At 42.9% G+C, this 23,567-nt stretch overlaps 1 protein-coding gene across 1 annotated transcript in view; it reads left to right on the forward strand.

The window, feature by feature from the left end:
• The first annotated feature begins 611 nt into the window (after positions 1-611).
• GBF1 (golgi brefeldin A resistant guanine nucleotide exchange factor 1) overlaps positions 612-23,567 on the forward strand; it is a 374,794-nt gene continuing 351,838 nt past the window's right edge. The window contains exons 1-2 of the mRNA XM_070946393.1: positions 612-739; positions 12,649-12,754. Coding sequence (XP_070802494.1) covers positions 672-739; positions 12,649-12,754 — 174 coding nt within the window. The 5' untranslated portion in view covers positions 612-671. The remainder of the gene's footprint in view (positions 740-12,648; positions 12,755-23,567) is intronic.

Consider the following 23,567-nt stretch of genomic DNA (forward strand, 5'->3'; position numbering starts at 1 on the left):
CTTTATTATTTTTACGAATAACTGAAGGCAATGAACAAATCCAACCCATCTTCCTCCTCCTATTTTCCCCACAGCCACACACTTGCGAGTTGAGACTGGCCCAAGGTCACCCAATTGGCTTAATCTCTAGACCAAATTCCAACCTTTGATCAAACCTCTGCGCTAACTTTTAAACCTATTTGCCCTTACAAAAGTGCTTCTTATGTACACGTCTGTTGTTTTACGGTGAGGCTGAAAATTTAAAGTTAAGAATGCGATTGAAACCGGCACACAGTTGACAACTGCTACCTAGATTACATATCGCAAACAACCCCGCACCTTAACTGTCATGATATTTTCTAAAGCAAGGATTTGGTATCAGGTATTGGTAAATGACGTGTCAATTCACTCATCTCGTATTTGATTGGTTTTTCTACAGAGTCTTCCTTAGAATACCAAAACTTCAGCCTGTCCCTCAGTGTAATTCGTTGATTCGATTGGAGAATAGATCTTCTGTCATCTCAGGATGATTCTCGATTGGCTACTTGGATTGCCCCCCTCCCCCGTAGCGTCACGCAGCAAGTTCGGTTGTGGTCAGTTTCCACGTCAGAGAAAAGAGCGGAGCCGGTGTTTGTTGTTCCGAGGCCGCTTTTCTTCGGCTACGCGGGCCTGTGGCTGACCTGGCTCCCGAAATGCCAAGACGGCTGTCGACGCCCGCCAAAGCCGGCCCCGTTTTGAACGACGCCGGATGGATGGAAGGGTGAGCGAGGGAAGGAGGGCGGGATCGAGCGATCAGTCGCAGAGAGGCTCCAGTTGGGTTTAGGCCTGTCTTACCGGCCGCCGCGTTGCTACCAGCGAACAAGCGGCGGTGAGTCCAAAAGCCGAGCAACCTGGTTTTCCGCACAGCCGCCTGAGGAATTGTTTTCCTACCGACTTCTAGTACTGGAGACGGGGCGGGAATGTCGGGCAGCTGGAGATCTCCGAGGTTACGGAGTCTTCCGCGAATCGCGAATAGCCCGAAGTACGGCGGACTTCGGAGTGTATCATTTACTGCCTTGTGTGAACTAATTCCTCGGCAATGCAGCCCAACGGTAGCGGGCCTACCTTTTTTTTTTTTTTTTTTTTAATTGAAAACCGGCGGTTTCGCTGGACAAGGCCTGGGTTTCAGGTTGGGTGGCGTGGAGGTAAAACGTGATCCCTCCCCTCTGTCTCTCTCCCCTCCCGCCCCCGTTGTTGAATGCGAAATCTTTACTTTTTGCTGAGTGATTTCTTGGGAATTGCGAAAATCTGGAGGGAGACTGGGGGGAAAATGGAAAAGAGGTACCGTACTGTACTTCTGTTCAAACAGATTGGGAGCAAGGTGATCATCAACTGTCTGGTTTAAACGGAGGTCTGAAGGAGTGATGTTGTTTTTGACAACTGTTTCCTGTTCTATACTTTGGTATGGGTTTCGATTTAGGGACCTGAGTCAGAAGCAGAACTTTGTGGAGTTTCCTCCATCCATTGACAATGTCTCCCTATCCACTGCCAAAGTCTGATAGAATTACCTAAATTCTAGCCATTATTGAGTTGCTAAAATAATAGCAAAGAAAAGTTTATATTGCCTCAGTGATGGATGACTGCTGAAAAAAAATGTTAGAACACAGTATAAATTACAGATAGGGAAATAGCTTTAAAAAATACGTACTGAATTAAATGTATTGGCTAGTTTTGAACCATGTTGTGACTTAGCACAATGTGTTAAATTAATGCATTTTTCAATTCAATTAGATTTGGAGTCTAACCATGAGCCCTATCCATTATTCATTCAAATCTAGTTATATACTATCTTGATTTATTTCAAACAATTGTTAGATATGAAAAAGGTTGATTATAGCGTGAATTGGAATACTTAGAACTCTCTCTCTCTCTCTCTGTGTAGATCTATATATTGGTCAAGATACTAATTGTGCTGTCTGTTTAAATACTTGAATACTTGTCTTCATTACTTTTTGTGGAAGGTAGAATGTAATGCAATTTTTGTTTTCTTGTTAATTTTTTTAGCTTGTTTTAGGTTGTATGAAGTTAGCAAATAGGAGATTGCAGATTCTTATTTAGGTACATACAGTAGTGGCCAAAATTGTGGAAACCTTATGGGAAAAGTGTATTTTTATGCCATCACTACCAAATAGGGAGATCTTAGTCTCATCACTCCAAATAACACTGTCCCATTGTTCCTCTGTCCAGGTAACATGGGTTTTAGCCCAGTTTTCAACTTTTGTTGATAAAAGTGGCTTTTTTCTTGGAATTCTAGATTTTAGGCTAAATTCCTGCAGTCTGCACCGAACAGTCCTTGCACTTCACATTGCATTGCACCATTTCATCTTTTATACACCCAGATGATTTTCTTCTGTCATGTAGGCACAGTCTCTTAATTCTTCTATCATCACTTGCACCTTTTCCTGCCTTTACTGGTGTGGTTTTGTAGTGACTGAGTCTCCTTATACCTCTTCAAAAACTTAGAAATGCTACCTTTGGTTAAGTTTCCACCAATTTTTCTTCTGATTTCTTTATAACTAGCCTTGTTCACTTAATAATACTATTTTACATCACTTTCTGGGTGACCAGACAACTCTTTGCACCATTACTTTAATTTTATTACGTTTTACAAGCTCACTAAATGAAAGAACACAAAAAACCCAACCAACTTGATAGCGACCAACCTCTCAGCTACAATACATGACATCAATAACTGAATCCTACTGTGATCTGATTGGCTCATTGCCAAAACAAGATGACATCTGATTGGCGCTCTACTCATGCTCATTGGCTACAATCAGATGAAGAAAAGCTACCTGATATAAACCTAAGCAAGTTGTGCTTCCTTTTTCTGGTTATTTGGCTATAACTTTTCATAGAATAAACTTTGTTGCATTACATTCTTGATTAAATTATCAAGAATGGAAAGCCATTGATATATAATTTTATGGTACTACTCAAAAAAAAAGTGGTGTTATTAGCCATCAAACCTCAAAAATACATTTTCCCCAAAAGGTTTCCACAATTTTGGCCACATAGCATGGTTGGGCCTGTTACACAAAAAGATTTGTTGCTCTCTGATGAGTAGATGGGTTGTTTTATATCATTTGAGCCACTAAATGGGATTCAGTAAGGGTTAGCAATGCTGACATATTGCTAACATGTACAGATGCTAATAAAAGTTTATTGATTTATGTTTAGTTTAGGAGTTGAATTCTAAAAGGTAAAATGGATATATTCAGCTTACTGGAGACTTGACACATGCATTTTTCTTTGTATTTTCCAACCTGCAGAAAACTATGGTACTAGTAAATTCAGCAATTTGTTGGTATAAACCTAGCCTGCCCAATCAATCCATACTTTGAATCCAAGTAAAGATATGGCTAGTTGATGAGAGCTAAATAGCTTGAAATAGATCTATACTAGTCTCCCTTTATTTCTTTATCAGCAAAATATAAATTTGGTATAAAATGGTTTGTTGTGAATGTGACTGCTTGAGGGCTCCTGGATTGAAGCTGAAAGGTGAAAGGGAAGCAGGATTCTCCCTCCCATATTTGGGTAGACCAGGTGGTTCGAAAGCTTCACTTGTTTGGTAGCCCAGTAATTAAGAAGTTTCTTAACAAATACAAATCTTAAAAATACTCAAATTTTATAGAGTACTTGTACTGATGTTGGTGTGATACTATAACAACATGCTGATTTTAAAAATCGAGGGCTATAATTTAAATGGGATTACTTTTAATTATGATTCTTTGCTTTATTATTTATTTCAAGGATTTTCTTCTAGTTCTAATGTTATCATTTTATTTATATTTTACTTGTGCAAAACTAGAACTAGCCAATTATTTTAGTAAAAATTCCATTTCATGATATTACTGAGATAAATTTAGTAACTAGAATGACCTATGTAATTTGAAATAGAATAGTCCCTGTACTGAGAATACTTCATAAAGATGTGAAGTGTTTGATCTATAAAACTATGAGCGAAGAATTTATATCAATAGGCTTAAAAGATTAATAGAGTAATTTTGTACATTAATCCACAATTAAAACTGAAATTATTATTTACTGATGAACTCAGTAGATAAAATGTTACAATTGAGGTTGAAATGCAACAGATTAAATTTATAATTATTATATAATTGTTGCTGTTTATGTTCCAAATGAGCATAAAATGAAGTTCTTTAATCATCTTATGGACCAATTGATTATTTTTTATATGAGAACTGGTGCATGATGGGGTATTGGAATAGAGTAGTTCCACAATTTGATAAAACTTCAGTTAGATAAATTAAACTTAAGACAAATTACCAAAGTCTTTTTAATATGTTGGACAATCTATCTTGTGGATATTTGGAGAAAGAGGTATGGTACTCCAGAGAATACACTTATTTTTCAGAATGTCTTGTATCTTTTTCAAGAATTGATATAATATGAATTTCTAAGAATCTTCCAAATAAGATCTCTAGGATGGAAATTTTATCTAGAACTTTTTCTCATTACAATCCTATCAGTTTGATGCTTAAGCAAAAATCTTAAGCATCATGTTAAAATTTTAAGGTCCCCACAGGCCTTGTGATTTCTTCCTACCTAGCCACTCATCCATCCTGAATGAGCACACAAAGTGGCTCCAGCTTGCAAGCCTTTGGCTTGTTTCTGAGAAGCCTAACTGGCTGATGCCTCTTAGTCCATGGTGTGGGGAAGGGAGTTGTAGTGCTCCCACAGTTGTAAGCAACAATCAGATATTCAGGCAAGAATCATAAGTCCCCCCGCACACGCCCTCCCGTGTGCATGCGCCCCATGCCCTCTGCATGTGTCCCGCCCCCTGCATATGCACGGCAGAGACCCAACAACCACCTAGTCGGTGGGAGGCGTGCGCACATGTGTCGCACAGCTGAACTGGGGCAATGGCTCACGTACCCACAGAGAGGGTGCTGTGTGCCACCTGTGGCACACGTGCCATAGGTTCACCATCATGGTTATAGATCTTCTAGTACAACCCTCCGCCCAAGCAGGAGGCCCTACTATTTTTGACAAATGGCAGTCCCGTCTCTTCTTGAAAGCTTCCAGTGACGAAGCTTCCACAACTTCCGAAGGCAAGCTGTTCAATTGGTTGATTATTCTCACTGTCAGAAAATTTCTCCATATTTCTAGGTTGAATCTCTTCTTGATCAATTTCCATCCATTATTCCTTGTCTGACCTTCTGGTGCTTTGGAAAATAGCTTGACCCCTTCCTCTCTGTGGTAGCCCTTCAAATATTGGAACGCTGCTATCATGTCTCCCCTGGTCCTTCTCTTCACTAGACTAGCCATGCCAAGTACTTGTGACCATTCATTGTATGTTTTAATAAAGCAATTAATAAAATTAATATTTATTAAAAATTTAATAAAACAATTAATAAAATAATATGTCTAATAAAACAATTCCCATATTAAGAAATATTATGTAGCTATCCGTCTTTTCCTGATAGGGGACTCGAGACTCCAGGCATGGGATTCACTTTGTCTTCTAGCTCTACAGACTGGGTTGTAGTTTGAAGAAACGCCCCTTCTGGTGCCTCTCCCAGTTTCAACTCAGTCTCGAGCTAGTTTAGACATGTTTGAAAGTCTTCCTTTGGATATCAGAGTTGGTAGATAGAAAGGACTTGTCAGCATTTCAAGGCCCCGTAGAGATCCCGGGGCTCGAAGTCGCTGCAGTGTTTGGTTTTTTCGCGCTGATGATCAGTGCACAGCAGCTGAAGGAGCAGGCAGAGCTGTCGGAGCCATTTAGGAGGATGCTGACAGGCATGCCGCCATTTTGTGTGCCAAATTGCTTCAGCTGGACGGCGGATCGAGCCAGAGCGCTGGGACAGCGGAGGATTGAACCCAGCACCCCCCGACAGCCGCAGAGAAGCTAAGTAGAGGTGTGGGGGCGATTGCAGGCGCCGGTCAGGTGGCCGTGGAAGCCCTTTTTAAGGGTTTTACATGCACTGGGACGCACAAAAGGCCCAGTTTATCTGCGGCTTAAGTGGTAACAGTTTTTCAACATGAAACAGCTGCCAGAGCCGTTGGCAGCGGTGACGGCCATTTTGTCAGACCATCTTAACGTTTCGCAGCCATAAATTTCAATAACGGCTGGCAGAAGGGCCTGGTTCCCAGTCCTTGGGCATTGCTCCAGATTAGGGAGACAGAGTGACTGACCCTGTTCTACGAAGTTGTCTCCAATTGGCATCCAAAACCTCAGAAGTTTACCTCTTGTGAGGCGGGGGTGAAAATTTAGGAGCGTGAAGGACAGCAGCCCGAGCCTGCTCAGGAGCCTGAAAGCCCCAGCCAGGATATATGGTAGACAAGAGACTGGCTGGTTCAGACTGGCAATTGTCAATTTCACCCGCTTAGGGCCGTTTTGCTGCTGCAGCGGCTTGCGGGTATGGCTCTGTCACAACAGAACCAGGGATTGGTGAGTGCCCGATGGTCTGATCCTTGTGACAGTACCAAGAGTCCTGTGGTTGCTTTCCTCATTGAGCCCTGCTGTGATGTACGCAATTGCAGTATTATTGCTGGACAGCCCTTCTTTTGACTGCAAAGTTCAGTTGGCAGCTTTACTGCCAGTTGGGCCTAAAGAATTGTAGACTCACATTGAACTGGTGTCTGAGATGTCATTTAATGGCCCTATGGAGCTGGGGGAAGGATCCCACTCCCATGGGGCAAAGGGGCAAGGCTCCAGACACTGGCATCAGAGAGCAAAGAGTGGCAGCATGGAGGCTGCGGCTAAGATAAGGGCCAAGGCCATATCTATCAGAAAACCTCTAAGGCTCAGGAGAAAGCAGAAAAACGACTCGAGAAGGCCTTAGAGAAGCAGATAGGGTGGGGTGTTAAAGCGGCCAAGAAGCGCAAGCACCTCTGTTCCCACGAAGCAGAGAACAGAGCAGGACCTGTACAGCAGGTGGCAGAACCGGCATTGGATCTGGATTTGTTGGTGGAGCCAGGCTGTTCTGCCCCAGCTCCGGATTCCCAAGGATATAGACATACACCAACGGTCCTTATCAAATTTATTAAGTAGCAAGAATAAACCAAAGTCCGGCAAAGGTTGGCAACCAGCCCAGAAAGCAAGATAAGACTTTTCCAAAAATGCTCTGTTGATAATTACAAGTTGTTTCTAGCAAGAAACTTACTAATGGTGTGTGACTTAAATAGGCTAAGGGAGTGGCCAATTATCCTCAATCCTTACTCTCGAGGAGACCTTCTCCTCCTGAGTAGCCACTCCTGCCTTTTCTGGTTCTGAAGGCCCAGGCTGAGTCTCTGCCTCTGGCACCACATCCTCTTCAGCCTCCTTGCTGTCCGATGCGAGCACCGGCTGCGCAGGCTGCTGGCGCGACACCACACCAGCCTCCTCGTCGGGATCAGCCACGATCCGCTCAGGCCGCTGGCGGGCCACAACACAGGCCCTTCCACTAGTTTTAGAGCCTCACGATTGTTATCTCCACTGCCCTTGGGGGCTGAGATGTACAAAGGCACCAGAGTTTCACCTGCTGTCTCTATTATCCCGACAGAGACGGTGGAACACCAATCCGGGGGTGGGGTCGCATATATGCTGGATATGGTCCAGAAATGGATCTTGGAGGCGGTGATGCACGGCTTTGAAGCCGGCAGATACTAGCATAGACGGTCATCAATGAGGGCTGAGGCACCCGTTCAGGGTACCTTCCAGCACATTTTAAGCCAGAGGGAACTGCTGTCTCAGCAGAGCGATTCCTCTTCGGCCTCACCTTCTGAGACCGATGACTCTCAGTCTTTAGACGAAGGGCAGCTAGACCAGGAGCTGTCGGACGAGGAGGGCTTGTTTCTGGACCAACCTGTTTTTAAAGGGTTGTTCCGCCCTCACTTGTTCAAGGCCTTACTATTTAAAGCGAAGGCCTCAACGAAGTTAGGCACCGGTACCGCTAGGCCAGAAAGGTCTATGGCAGAACAGGATCTGGCTGACTTGTTCTTTTCAGAGCCAGCCACGGAAACGGAAGCCATTCCGGCACCCCCATTATTTTTTGATATGATCCAGAGACAGTGGGCTTCCCTGGGAACGTATCCTAACACGACTTCATACGAGAAGAAGTTTTACAACACGACCCCTGATCTCAACAACCTCCTGCAGGTGCCAGAGGTTGATGAGCCAGTGATAGCCTTAGTATCTCCTTCCGCAGCACTAGCAGAGACGGAGGAGGTGTTGAAGCTGGATGATCGAAAACTTGAGCTTGCATTCCAAAGGACTCACCAGGCTGTGGCCTGGGGAATAAAGGTGGCCATGGTGGTTTCTTTCTTTACCAGGGCATCCCTCCTCTGGTTAAAGTAGATGCAAGAGAGAGTGCCGGCCAGTGATGTCAAAACTCATAAAGAGTTCAACAAAGTAGTGGCGGCGGTAGAATTCACTGCAGATGCTACTGTCAGCTTCTCAGAACTGACATAGAAAAGGGAGGAGAAGCCTGAACTTTTGCCTGCTAAATCCCTTTGAAGATTCGGTCTCCTCGGAGATGGGGAGGGGGGAGACATTCCTGTGACCTGACGAAAAAGGAATCAGGAAAGTGACTTGGAAGATAGCCAATGAGAAGCAGAGAATTGGGGATCGGAAAGGGAGGGATTGGGGGGCAAAAGTCAGTACTGACCGCGGAAAGAGTCAGGATCAGACTGCTGTGCTCGAATAAAGAGAAAATTTCCTTAAAGATTGGCAGTTTGGAAGTTCATTTATTTTGAGATAGCATCGAAACCTGACAGCCACACTGACTTCCGCCAGGTTTGGGGTGCGTTCCATTGCCTCTGTAGTCACTGCCAGACACCTGCTGTGGCTCAGAAATTGGCAAGCGGACTCCAAGTGGGAATGGAGGCTGGCATCGCCCCCATTTAAAGGGTCTAAATTATTTGGGGCGTCCTTGGACCCTCTGTTGATAGAGACTAGGGACAAAAGAAAAGTATTGCCAGCCCTATCTAGGTGGTTTGATCCCTTTCAGGCGGTCTTATTTTCGTCCCTATGGGGGATCGAGTTTCAACTGTGCCCAGAGAGGGTTCGCTCAGGGGCAGGGATACCAAACAACATAGTACCACCAGACAGATCAAGGGTTCACAGACCGATACAGGACACGCCCCATGAATAAGCGGCCTTTTCGCAGAGGAGGCAATTGCCCCTTTCGTCGATCCTGCTGACTTCAGGGACAGGGCTCCCATTGGTGGCCGACTGGGTCTGTACATGGACCAGTGGGAACAGACAACCACAGATGTGTGGGTCCGGGAGACCATAACATCCGGGCTCTCCTTAGAATTTCTTGTATCTCCCCCCTAAGGGTTTTTGTCCGCTGCCCCATTTCACAGGACAAGAGAAACATTATGGACACGGCCATCCAGTACTTGCTAGAAATTCGGGCGGTGGAGCCCATTCCCATAGAACAACAAGGAAGTGGGTATTATTCCATGTTATTTGTAATACAGAAGGCCTGGGGGAGGGGGTGGTTGTGACCGATTCTGAATTTAAAGGGCCTGAACAAATTTCTGAGGTATCGTTGGTTCAAGATGCATTCTCTATAACCGATCTTGGAGAATGTACAAAAGGGAGACTTCTTGACTTCTTTCGACCTAACGGAGGCGTACTTGCACATCCCGATTTCACTACAACACAGACAGTACCTAAGGTTTTGCTACAATGGCAAACATATCCAATATTGTGCCCTCCCGTTCGATCTAGCATCAGCGACCCGAGTGTTTACAAAGATCTTGGCAGCGCTGGGGGCTTCGCTCAGGGCCAGGCCGGTCTGGATTCAGGATTACCTGGACGACATCCTGGTCCAATCAACATCTTATGCACGAGCGGAGGGGGACTTACAAAGTACAGTAAGCTGCCTGCAGTCCCATGGCTTCTCCATCAATGTGGAGAAGAGCCATCTCACGCCGACGAATCGCCTTTTACACCGGGGGGCGATAATGGATACCCTAGATGGTCAAGTGTTCTTGTCCCCAGAGAGATTGCAGAGCATCAGGTATCTGATAGCGCAGATTCGATCCAACAGAGCAATGTCACTAGACTTACTCTCAACTCTATTAGGCAAGATGATTTCTTGTATAAATGTAGTACCTTGGGCAAGGCTCCATGCGCAATCTCTGCAGTGGTTCCTTTTCAGAGGTTGGGCCAGGGTAGTTCCCCAATCAGAGTTCAGGTACCAGGGAATGTGTTGTCATCCTTCCGTTGGTGGGTGTCCAGTTGCATGGAAAAGGGTTGTTATTTCAGGGACCAAGATCGTCTGCTGGTCACAACAGACGCCAGTCTAGAGGGCTGGGGTGCCCATTGCCAAAACGTAGTGGCACAGGGGACTTGGTCAAGGACAGAGTCATGTCGGAGCATAAATTGGCTAGAACTGAGGGCAGCATGTTTGGCTCTCAGGAAATTCAAGGCCCGGATTGCAGGTCATCACGTGCTCCTGTTGAATGACAATGTAGCCGCCAAGGCTCACGTAAACCGACAAGGGGGCACGCAATCCACTGATGGAGGAAGCGAGGCTCCTCTGTTGCTGGGTGGAGAAGCACTTAATTTCCATCAAAACGGAGCACATTTTGGGCTCGAACAATGTACAGGCAGATTGGCTGAGCAGGGCCACCATAGTCCATTTGGAGTGGTGCCTGCTGCCAGAATTGTTCAAGAAGATTGCAGTTTGATTCCGTCAGCCGATCATAGACTGGCAACAGTGAACTGCCTTTCTTCTTCTCCAGGTTCCCAGCGCATGGGTTAGAGGAGGTCAACGCCCTTCGTTGCCTTTGACCCCAGGGACTTAGATGTCACAGACTCAGACTCATCTGAAATTAAATCCACAAGATCAAATCCTAGGTACTTCAAGTGGATTAACTTAATGGGAGTGCAGTTCTGAATGTATCTAAGCAACGTTTTCTACCAGATAGCTTATGTTCTTGTATATTCAGAGTCACTCTTTCGTTTATGGTCTCATGAAAGAGTGTGTCTACAGTTTCAGAGTATTTCTTGATACTTGGATGATGCTGGTTTTCAAGAGATGATACTAGCAAATTAAATATTTGCAGATGCATCTAATGCATTATTTGTGACATATCTACTGGTCATGTATTTTTAATTGGTTTCTAGTTCTATATAGCATATATGTATTTAGTCTGTTAGCAGTCTTAAGTGTTCTAGGGAGAGAATATGATGATTCTGACTGGTTTATAATGTAATAAAACAGCCCCTCTGCACTTGTGCTGGCCACCCACACAGTCCTATCCACCTGACCTGCATTGTGCCCCCGGACACCCTCCCTGACCTGCATAGCATCTCTTGTGCACTGTTGTGCATCCTTTCAAATTTGTCTGATACCTTTTGGTCACTCTTTCAACCCTCCGTGACCCATGCTGAGTCCTGCGCACCTCTCCTGCCCTGCCCTCCGGACTATCTCTGCCCTGTATGGCGCCTCTCACATACCCCCTGCACAGTGCCTCTTGAGTGCTCTTTCTAACCCTCCTCCCTACATGACAGCAGCCATGTCAAGTTTCCGAAAGATGCCCTAATTAATTCATGCCTGTAAGCCTGGGACATACAACTTCCTAGTGGCTTCCCCATTGACGTTTGTTGTGAGAAGCTGGCAGAAAGTTGCCTTCCTAATGACTATGGGATTCAGTTAACAATGGTTACCAGGACTACAGGGATTGCCGTCACTAAGTGATGTTGTCATGCTTTATGACTATTGGTTAGCAATGAAAATTCTGGTCCTAGTTGCCATTATAAGTTGAGAACTACCTTTAACATCAAGAAAAGCTCTGCAGTATTTTTTAAAGATCTAGAATAAAGAGATGTTTGGTTGTATTTTAAGAGATAATGATACAGTAAGTTTTTAATATTGATTATACTTGCTCGGGATGAAGGGGGAAGTTTCTTTTATTTTTACTTTTTTATCTTTTTCTTTTTTCCATTTTCTGATTTTTATCTATTTTGTACTGTAGATGTGTATGTTTTACTTGTATAATATAATCCTTAATAAAATTAAGGAAAAAAGCATTGATTTAAAAAAAAGTTAAAGACATAAATAGTAGTGCTGGCAAAATGTGCTAAGAAGAATACAGGGATGTTTGTGGAAAGTGGGATTGGAGGAGAAAGAGAAGCAGTAGTAAAGCAAAAGGCAGGGTAAAAAATTGGGGCATGAATGAAAAATAAAGACAAGAAGTAGCATGAAATGCATTAGGGAAAGCAGGGTGATATATACTATTTGAGATCAGATAGGAAAAAAGACAGTATAGCAGTATTTCTGAACTGACTATTTAGTGAGAAATCTAGCGGTGCATTGAAGGGGAGATACAGCTGAGAAGGTGAGGAAGTGTAATAGGGCATAACTAACCTTTTTTGGACTTCATGCAGCCCATTTTTGTACTCCTATACACCAGTGTTGAGGTATGAAAGGAACTCTTTTTATAGTTTTTATGAGTTTGCAAACTCAGTGTTCAGAAACAAATAACTATCAATTAGAGTATATAAAGTAGACTGCTCTGGTGCAATTCAGATCATTGCTACGTTCCCTAAAAATGTCTTCTGTCTCTTTAAAAAAAAATTACTTTGGGGCATTTATTTTCTAATTATTTGATCAGATGTGGGGAATATGCTTTTTTTGGTGGAATAGTAACTTGATGTCTCTGTTTTAGGACTACCAGGATTGTAGATAAGAATATTTACACTGTACAAGGTGAAATCAATACAGTAATAGGAGCGATAAAACGCAGTGCAAGATGGAGTACTCATGTACGTTTGGTAAGTTACTAGAAATGGAAGAATTGTATTAATTAAATCCAATTTTTTCTAATAGAATTTATCTTTCAATGTTAAGTATTTAAGAGAAATTACAATAATTAATGATCCTATGTTAATATTTGCAATTTTAATCTTTTATGTCGGACCCTACTGGGTCTTGAAATGATTTCAGAGGAATCACAAATTGATTCTCTAAACAAGCCCAAAAGGAATAATAATCAAAAATTTTTTAATTCTACATAAGAGGTTAGAATATAAATTCAGTGATGAACTTGAAGATCTGGTAAATTAAACCCACCATTCTCATAAAGCAATCTTATTGCTTTTGGAAATCAAGGGATCTTTTCTTTGATTTTATCAATCTGTGCAACATACCGAATTAGCATTGGAATTCCTCTTGAAATGCATCAGTCTACAAGTTAACTTGACTACATTAATCTTGTGACTCAAAGGCAGTTTTAATCAACAATTTATATGCAGTGCAGTCTCATCTATACATTCAGACATATTTCAGTGTATTTTAGGCAAAATAGCATCCCAAGTATTTTTTACAATCCAAGCTAATTGTAAATCCCAATTTTTGATAGTAATCTGTAGCTATTTTATCTATTTTTCTTTCAGTATAACCTAAATATAAAATTCATTTATTTATACAATGTATTCAGAAAATTTTTCAGATCCCCTTCACGTTTGTCAATTTTGTTATGCTGCAGTCTGATTCTACAGTTGTTGAAATTCATTTTTTTCTCATTAATTTACATTGTACCCCATAATGACAAAGTGAAAACAGAATTTTAGAAATATCTATAAATTTATTGAAAAGAAAAAACTGAAATATCACATTGGCATAAGTATTCAGACCCTTGACAACAACACATGAAATTTAGTTCTGGTGCTTCTCATTTCTCTTGATCATTGCTGACATATTTCTACACCTTGAATGGAGTTGGCCTGTGGTAAATTAAATTGATTGGACATGACTTCGAAAGGTACACACAATCCTCACAGCTGACAATGCATACTGTAGCAGACCAAAAGCCATGAGGTCAAAAAATCTGCCTGCAGAACTCACATACAGGATTATTGCAAGGCACAGATCTGGGAAAGCTACAGTAAAATTTCTGCTGCACTGAAAGTTCCTAAGAGCACAGTGGCCTCCATAATTCTCAAATAGAAGAAGTTTGGTGCAACCAGGACTCTTCCAAGATGGAGTGGCTCCATCAAACCTAGTTATCGGAGGAGAAGAACCATAGTAAGAGAGGTAAGCAAGACCCCAATGGTCTTAAAAGCCCACTTGGAGTTCTCAAAAAAGCACCTGAAGGACTCTCCAACTGTGAGGAACGAACTCTAAGCCAGCTTTCATGTGTTTTGTACTGAGGAGAGGCTTCCATCTAGCCACTGTGCCATAAAGCCCAGATTGATGGAGGGCTACTGTGATGATTGTCCTTCTGAAACTCTGCCCCATCTCCACACAGGATCACTGAAGCTCAGTCAGAGTGATCATTGGGGTCTTGATTACCTCTCTTACTAAGACCCTCCTCCCCCGATTGCTCAGTTTGACAGGACGACCATTTCTGGGAAGAGTCCTGGTTGCGCCAAACTTCTTCCGTTTGAGAATTATGGAGGCCACTGTGCTTTTAGGAACTTTCAGTTCAGCAGAAATTTTATTGTACCTTTCCCAGATCTGTGCCTTGCAATAATCATGTCTCTGAGCTCTCCAGGCAATGTCAGGTCTCTGTTGGAATGTGCCATCTGAAGCGGGGAAGGAGGCTTAGTGGGGGAATGTTTTGATGCTTTCGCTTTTGCTGTAACTGCTTGGGAGCTTGGGGAGGAACATCAGCCCATCTGCACCGGCTCTTTCTCAGCCGATTCCAGCCTGGTATTCAAGGTCACAGCACCCCAAAGACAACCTCTTTTCACCATCATGTCTTGGAGTTTTTCAAAACACTTTTGTGGCATTTCATTGGCTTTGGATGGACAGGGACATTGGGGTGGGGTGGAGGTTGAAGGGGATAGTTAGCCTAATGCTTCGTGTGCAAATTCAGACTCTGCCTGACTTCTCTGCAATCACACTCTCAGTAAAAGTTCCTTTTGAAATACAAACTTCTTCAAGAGTTTTACTTCCTTGAGAAGGTAGCTGAGACAGGTCCTTACATTAGGTGGAGTCTGCAAACTGGTCAAGGTGCCTGCCCTACCATGAGGACCATGCAAATGATGTCGGCACAAGGTAGTGATCAAGAAGAAACTGAATGCTCTTCCGGTTTGCTCTTCGTAGCCACCAGACGGTCCCTCGGGACCGCCAGCCCCTTCGCCTGTAAAGAGCCGCCTGTACAGTGGAAAGGCGGCTCGAAAAACTCCATTTCCAGGAGGAAATGTGAGACAGAGCAGGTGAGTGTAGGTAGAGCTCTCCGTAGCCCCCAGAGTTTTTTTTTTTACTCCTGGGGGCGAGCGGATGACGCTCCCTATAGCACTCGCCGTTTGCTCCGGGCGTTGGGAGACCTCTGCCTTTTGCAGAGCAAGGCTACGAAGACAAGCTTTCCAAGATAACTAACAGATTAATCAAAGAGGATGAGATCTGGATCTGGACCTGGACCCTAAATTGCAAGTATTAATACTTATTTTGCAAAGGATATTCAATAAAGTAAAAAAGGTCTTTTAAAATGGCGACTGCCGAAACTGGAGCAGAGAAGCTGAAAAGGGAAAGTCCTTCCGTTTCTTATTAAGCCACAAAGTAGCGGAATAAATGCTCCTGGCTACATTTGAAGAAAAAGCTACACTTTTGTGTTTTCTCCTTCCTGGAGATTTGATTTGATACTGATCCTGTTTGGAAAGAGGCTTGGGTTTTTTTTTCTTTTCTAAAAAGTTTGCCTGTGTGGAAATATGGCGTTTAGGCTTATAAAGCTGGACAAACAAGCGGGGGGGGGGGATTCCCCCATCCACAAATTATATGAACAAGTTCTTAACTTACAGTCTCAGAAAACTGATTTTAATATAATTGAATTTCTTTTGGAGGAGATTGTAAGAAGGGATGAGATTATGAATCAGAACTTTGAGAAATTTAAGCAGGAAACTAAAGAATTGGTGCAATTAAAGTTTGATATTTTGCATCGAAAGATTTTAAAAATGGCTAATGGTTTCTCAGAATTTATGATCAGGCTGGATACAAATACTAATCTATTAGAATCCAAAGTGGAGGAAATTGAAGACAATTTGGAAAATAAAATAGAAAAAATTGAGAATGATTTGATAAATATTCAAGACAATAGTTTAGAAGAAAAACCTGAAATGGAAGCTGATTGTAATGTAGAAAATATACAGCAATGTATTGAAAAGGAAGTTTTATTGATGCAATATAATTTTACTGAATATGCGATTAGACTGAGAGGATTACATGAAAATAACAGAGAGGATTTAAGAAAAATATCTTCTGAAGTTCTGGCTGGGATTTTAAAGGTTCAACCTGAGGAGGTACTTTGTAGGATCGATAGAGTTTATAGAATAAACTCCTGGATTGCAAAGCAAAGGCAATTGCCTAGAGATGTGGTGATTTATTTTACAGATAAAGATATAAGAAATAATATTGTGCAGAAATCCTTTAAGTCTACTTTGCAATTTTTTGGAAGAAAGATTTGGATTTATAAAGAGCTCCCGCCTAAGATATTATTGGAAAGAAAGAAATTTGGCTTCTTGGTGGCAGAGCTTAAAAAAAGAAATATCTTATTCAGATGGAATATTCCAATTGGTATAATATTGAGATATCAAGGAGAAAGATATCAATTAAATACTGTTGAAAAAGCGGAAGAATTTTATCAAAAATTTTTAAAAATGAACTTAACATTTTTATGCACAACACAAGACAAGCAGAAGGAGCTAGAAATAAACGAAAAATATCGAGTTACAGAGGCCTTTGCAGATGAATTGCCTTTGGATTCTTCAGATACCTCAGATGGATTATTTATAAATAAGAGAGAAGTGGCATCGGATTCTAACGTGATGACTCGCCAAGTTACAGATAACCATGGAAACCAACCAATTGATATACAACTTACAGAAAAGAAATATGATTCACAAAAACAAAACCCAACAGGATCAAGTTATAAAACAGAATGAAAATCGACCAGTTGATACACAACTGGCAGGAAGGAAATCAGGATGGAGAGCCAACCCACAAAAAGAAAGGAAAAAAAGAAACAGGTCTCACAAAAATAAAAATTTCTAAACTAAGCAACAGTAAAGCCAGTTACTTTGAAAAAATACATGACTGAATATATGAAAAGATGGATGAGGCGAAGTAGTGGTTGATATCATCCTGAGGAGAGTGACAGACCTCTGCAATGCCGTAATTTTGGGATGTGAAAAGAGCCTATGAATTGTTGGATTGGAATTATCTATTTTTGGTTTTTTTTTAATTGATTAACGTATTATATTTATGTTGAGCTATAAGGCAAGAGAGTTATGCTGGGGCATGCAGAAGATCTGGATGTTACCCCATTATGAGAATGGGAATTAATAATCCTGAAGAAAGCCACTATTACAGATATGGATTACAATTATAAAGTCACTCGGGTGGTTGTTTTCTTTTTTTTATATATATGTGAAGATATTCATTACTGATGGGGGCAGATGATAACTGAGGATTTTGAATGTTGGGATGTTATGTTACCCTAGTCCGGATGATGGAGTCAGCAATCCAGTGGAAAGACATCAAAGAAGATATTATATGGATTATAAGTTTAAAGTCATTGATTTTGTTTATATAAGGGAATATTTTTTTTAGTAGGATGGGCAGAAGAATAAAGATATTAAGAATTGTTGTGCATGGTAATCTTGTAGGAAAGTGGGTGGAGACAGGCTAGTGTATTGATTGTATAGATTAAAAAAAGGGATGCTTAAGAGACATATATATGGGAGTGGAGGAAATGGATAGAGTAGAATAAATGTAAAACTAGAATTCATGGGGAAGGCTGCTTTGAAATGTTATATTAATATACGCAAAAGATTAAATGTTAAAGTAGGATTTATTATATAGTTTTAAAGTGGAAGGTTGTTTTGAAATGTTATATTAATATACAGACATAAGTATGGGGAAGGGGGAAATAAAAAAGGGCAGACTATCGATAAATTGGGAATTATAATAATATTACTGTGTTAAATCAGAAGTTATCATACAGTGTTATAATGGAATGTTATTTTGAAGTGTTTGGTAAGAGGGGGAAGTAATAATATTAATAATATCACTAGAAGTAAGGGTCAGTATTTGGAGGGGGGAGTAAGGGGATGGTAAAATATATAATCTGTTATGTACTAGGTTTTTATTTTGAAGAAGTCACAGGGGGGATGGGGTGGTGAGGGGGGGTTAGGGAGGGGAGGGAAAGGGGGAAAAATTTGTAATTGAAAACTTTTTCAATTAAAAAAAAAAAAAGAAGAAACTGAATGCTGGGGAGAAACTTCAGACAAACTTCAGCCAGGCATGAACTCTGCTGGATGGGTGGAGGAAGCTGCCAGCCTAGGAGACTCAGCAAAGCCTAGATGGGCCATAGGTGCTGGAAAGAAGGACGACTGGGAAGGGGGGACGAAAGGAATCACCCTCACCCGAGGCAGATGTTGGAAAGGATGGAAAGAGGAGATGGGAATGCTGGGGGATGAGGAGGAAGGGGACAATTCCGACCATGCCATGCCAGCCATGCGATTCATGAGGGATGCATTTCAAAGCTCGAAAGCATGAGAGGCCCTGGCTCACATGGAGCGGGGCAGGCGATGGACCGAGCCAGAGGAGGGAGATGGAAAGACCTCATCCCTGGACACCATGGAAGCAGTGATGGCCACCCCGGCAGGAACAGTAAGAACCGCAGGGACCCCACAGAGACACAGGGGCAGGGAATGACCCAAGGCTGGGAGATGGCGTGGCTTCTTGCAGACAGAAGCCCTCCACCTGGGGTGAAATTCAATGGAGATCCTCAGCAGCTGGCATTTTTCCTGACCCAGGTCCTCATCTATATGCAGGAATATGGGAATGAAATCCCCACTGGCTAAGATCAGAGTCATTACTCTGGTATTAGAGGAGGCTGCAGCCAGGTGGATGGTAACCCTGCACAATGCCAGTGTCGCTGAGCTGTGGAATTTCAAGTGATTCATGACTGCCCTGAGACAGTGATATGAAGATCCCCTAGCTGACCGGAAAGCCAGAGATTGCATCAGAACTGTGAGGCGGGTGCAGACCAGAAGCCGAGAACACCAAGGAATTTTGAAAGCTGGCTGCCACCTCGACTGGCCAGAGGACATCCTCGGGAGTTGCTTCAAAGATGGCCAGAACAATGACATGCACAATTCATGCATGGGAGGGGGGCTCCTGTTCGTCTCCATGACTGCTGTGTGCTGGCTGAAGAGAGGTAGAGATCAACCCAAACCAAAACAAGTAATGTAGTGGCAAAGTGTGGAAGAAGTCAACACACACACCCCCCCCCGAGAGAAAGAAGGAAATTGCTAAAGCCAAGCCCAACCACCATACTCCTCTGCCTGCTTCAACTGGAAAAGAAGGCCATAGAGCAGCAGAGTGCTGAGCAAAGCACCCCATCAAAAAAAAAGCAGCAGCTCTGGGAGGCAGAGTGACAACACCACAACCCTGGGTGAAGGAGACGGCCCTAAAAGGCTTGGAGAGCGTGGAGTTCACTCCCTCCCCCAAATGAGAGGAGAGAACTCTGACCCCACTGGAGGAAGACCAGGGGCTAACAGCGAGTTGGATGATGACCCCTTGGTAAGTAGCCCTATTGCACCCGTAACTATGCCCATAGAATTACAGCTCCCAGGAACAGGACAGAAAGCCTCCTTAAGAGCCTTTCTAGACTCAGGGTGCACCAGATGCCTGGTGAGTCCGGCTCTGGTGGAAAAACTGAGGATTTGCCCAAGGAGACTCAAATGCCCAATTGCATTTTGCCAGCTGAATGGCTTAGTTGTGGGAGGCATCCCTGCCATGTTTGTCACCGAACCTTTAGGAATGCAGATGGGTGCCCACTCAGAGACTTTAAGCTTTATAGTGGCCCCAGGGATGGAGAGGCCCCTTGTCCTAGGATTAGCCTGGTTGAAACGGTGGAACCCACAGGTGGACTGGAGAAAGGGACTATAAAAATTCCCACCAGATGGCAAACCCCAATGTAGCCGAGAATGCTTAAATAAGGGAGTTTTAGGCCAGGAGACGGGAGCTGAAATGCAAGAGAGACCCCTACTGGCCATCCGAAGGAATACTGGGATTTGAGGGAAGTTTTCAGTGAAAAGAACTCGGATGAGCTTCCCCCCCACCCCCCGCCAACAGACTGTGCCATTGAAATTGTTCTGGGAGCCAAGTTACGGAAACCGAAGCTCTATTCGATGACTCCCAGGGAATTAGACGAGCTCCATGCATTCATTGACAAAAACCTAGCTAGGGGTTTTATCCAACTGGCCAAATCCTGGGAAGCCGCCCCAGTTCTGTTTAGAGAAAAAAAAGATGGTCTCTGTGTGGATTATAGATCTCTGAATGCCGTTTGCCTGGAAAATATGTACTCTCTTCCCCTCATGAAGGATATGCTAGTCCATTTGGCGAAGGGGAGGATTTTCACAAAGTTGGACTTATGAGAGGCTTACTACCACATTAGAATCAGAGAAGGAGATGAGTGGAAAACTTTCTTTGACCTCATGGCTTTTGATCTGCTGCAGCATGCATTGTCAGCTGTGATGCCTTCTATAGAGAGGTATGTGGCTTTCCAAATCATGTCCAATCAATTTAATTTACCACAGATGGACTCCAATCAAGGTGTAGAAACATGTCAGCAATGATCAAGAGAAATTGGAGGCTCCTGAGCTAAATTTCATGTGTTGTTGCAAAGGGTCTGAATACTTATGCCAATGTGATATTTCAGTTTTTTCTTTTTAATAAATTTATAGACATTTCTAAAGTTCTGTTTTCACTTTGTCATTATGGGATACTGAATGTAGATTAATGAGAAAAAATAAATTTCAACAACTGAAGAATCAAACTGCAGCATAACAAAGTTGGCAAAAGTGAAGGGGGTCTGAATGCACTGTAGGTTTTATATAGCTATTCAACTGAAACAGTCTGACTTTACACAATCTCAGTAACCTGAAGTAATGCTGTTATTGTCCAAAATAGCCTAAGTATGTCAGAATATAGCATATTATAACTTTTTTCTATATTATAACTTTTTCTACTTAGTAATAAAATTAAGACAATATTTTGTTGTGTAAAATAATGGCAGTGTAAAAACTCCAATTCTTCTAAGAAATATTAAGGTTCCAGGCTGAAATATATTATCCTCAGACTAACAACAGGCACTAACTACAACTATGTAGTGGTATGAGCATTTGAAGTTAGTTATTACAGAAAGTATATGTGGACTAGAATCATAGGTTTTCCCTTATAGTAAAGGCAGGTTTGCTCTGCAAAAGGAGCATTGTTATACCTTCCCTTCTGTACTGTAAAGGGCAAGAAGTTAATATAACCATATCATGGACATGAATATAATGGACATATAATGGACATGAATATCGAATGTTATCTTTAATTTTGTATAAGGAGAGTGGTTGGGCCAGATGACTTATATATGTTTGAGAAATTTATTCCATTTCTATAGCTCCTCAAAATTTTACAATTTGTTTAAAGATTACAAAGGAATCAGATATATATAATTAGGTATTATCTATATCAGGAGTCCCTAACCCCTGGGCCAGAGCCCTCTACTGGGCCTGGCTTATTTGTAACAGCTGCATGAGCGGCTGGCTGGCGCACATGTGCATGCGCAGCTCAGCTTGCATAAATGGTAGGCTGCACGCACATGCAGCTCAGTTTGCACAAGTGGTGGGGTGGCGCACACACACAAATTGAGCTGTGTGCGCATTAGCCTGCTGCTCATGCAAGTCAAGCTGTGTATATGCGTGCACCAGCCTACCGCTTGCGTGGCCCAGTTCTCCCTCCCTCCCTCTTGCCTAGGCCTTTAAGCCACAAAGGTTGGGGACTTCTGATCTATATGTTTAATATTGCTGTCTATAAATGACAGATGTTAGACTAGATTTTTGAAATAGTGTTTTAGATGTTACTTCAGCTGATAGGGTAGTAAGCTTCCAGCTTTATCACTAGATTCTCTGTATTTTTTCTTAGTTCATTTCAAGCATTATTCCATTTGTGTAATTACCCTAGTTTATTCTTATTCTTATTTATTTCTTATTCATGTACTAAACTTGTGTGTTGTTCATCTCACCCAGAGGGAATCTAGATGGCTTACAATTGTAAAAACCCACAAGGTAAAACATTAAAGCATTAAAACTAGAAATATTAACAATAAAATTGAGTTAAAATTGACAAGATGGGAAGAAGGGAGCAAGAGGCACATTGGAAGAGGTGGGGTCTTGTCTTAATCCATTAACCACTTCCAGAATATTATTGTAGTACAGGGGTGTCAAACGTGAGGCCCGCGGGCCGGATGTGGCCCGTGATGAGGTCAGAGCCAGCCCACGCAGCCATCCTGGAAACTGTAAAGTGCCGGCTTGCATCACTTCGGCCTGGCCCACGCCAGGTCATCAACATCCTGACAACTGCCTCGTCCGTTCCAGCAGCCCTGTTCAGTCCCATGTGTGTCGCTCAGCTTCTTGCTCCATTGTGGCAGCAAGCAAAGAGAAAGCAGGCTGATGGCTATGCAGGGTCCTGGACAGGGTTTCTGGAGCTGCTGCTGAGAGGCCAGTCAATTGTCATAACGTTGATGGCCTGGCTCTGAGGCCCTCAGGTAAGCCGGTGTGTGGGACAGCTCTGCACCCTCTGCCTTGCTTCGTCTTCCATCCCTCCACCCCCTTGCTTTCTGGCTGCTGTACCAGTGCGTCGCTCATCCTCCTGCTCCATTATGGCTACAAGCAAGGAGAAGAAGTGGTGAAGTAATTCTTCACCACTTTATTTATTTATTTATTATTTATTTTATTAAATTTCTATACCGCCCTTCTCCCGAAGGACTCAGGGCAGTGAACAGCCACAAGATAAAACACATAAATACAAAAATTTAAAATAAATTAAAAACGAATTAAATAATTTGTCTGAATTTAAAATACCCCATAATTTAAAAACAAATTAAAATTTACATTTAAAAATTTATATTTAAAAAGGGGAGAAGATTTAGGCCAGGCCAGCTTGATGAAATAAAAAAGCCTTAAGCGCGCGACGGAAGGTGCGCAGATCCGGGATCCTCCGTATCTCCGGGGGGAGCTCATTCCAGATCGTAGGTGCCCCCACAGAGAAGGCTCTCCCCCTAGGGGCCGCCAGTTGACACTCTTTGGCCGACGGCACCCGGAGGAGCCCCTCTCTATGGGAGCGTACTGGCCGGTGGGAGGCTATTGGTGGTAGCAGGCGGTCCCGTAGATAACCAGGTCCTAAGCCATGGAGTGCTTTAAAGGTGATAACCAGAACCTTGAAGCGCACTCGGAAGACCATCGGGAGCCAGTGCAGCTCGCGCAGGAGAGGTGTTACATGGGAACTCCACATCGCTCCCATAACCACCCGCGCGGCCGCACTCTGCGCCAGTTGGAGCCTCCGAGTGCACCTCAAGGGGAGCCCCATGTAGAGAGCGTTACAATAGTCCAGACGAGAGGTGACGAGGGCATGAGTGACTGTGTAGAGAGTCCCGACCTAGAAAGGGACGCAACTGGCGGATCAGATGAACCTGATGAAAAATCCTCCTGGTCACGGCCGTCAAGTGCTCTTCTAAAGACAGCAGTGAATCCAGGAGGACGCCCAAGTTGTGAGCCTTTTCCGTGGGGGCCAATGATTCGCCCCCAA

Source organism: Pituophis catenifer, unplaced genomic scaffold, assembly GCF_029215685.1.
Source record: "Pituophis catenifer annectens isolate HBS135680 unplaced genomic scaffold, rPitCat1.0.hap2 SCAF_6, whole genome shotgun sequence".
NCBI lineage: Eukaryota > Metazoa > Chordata > Lepidosauria > Squamata > Colubridae > Pituophis > Pituophis catenifer.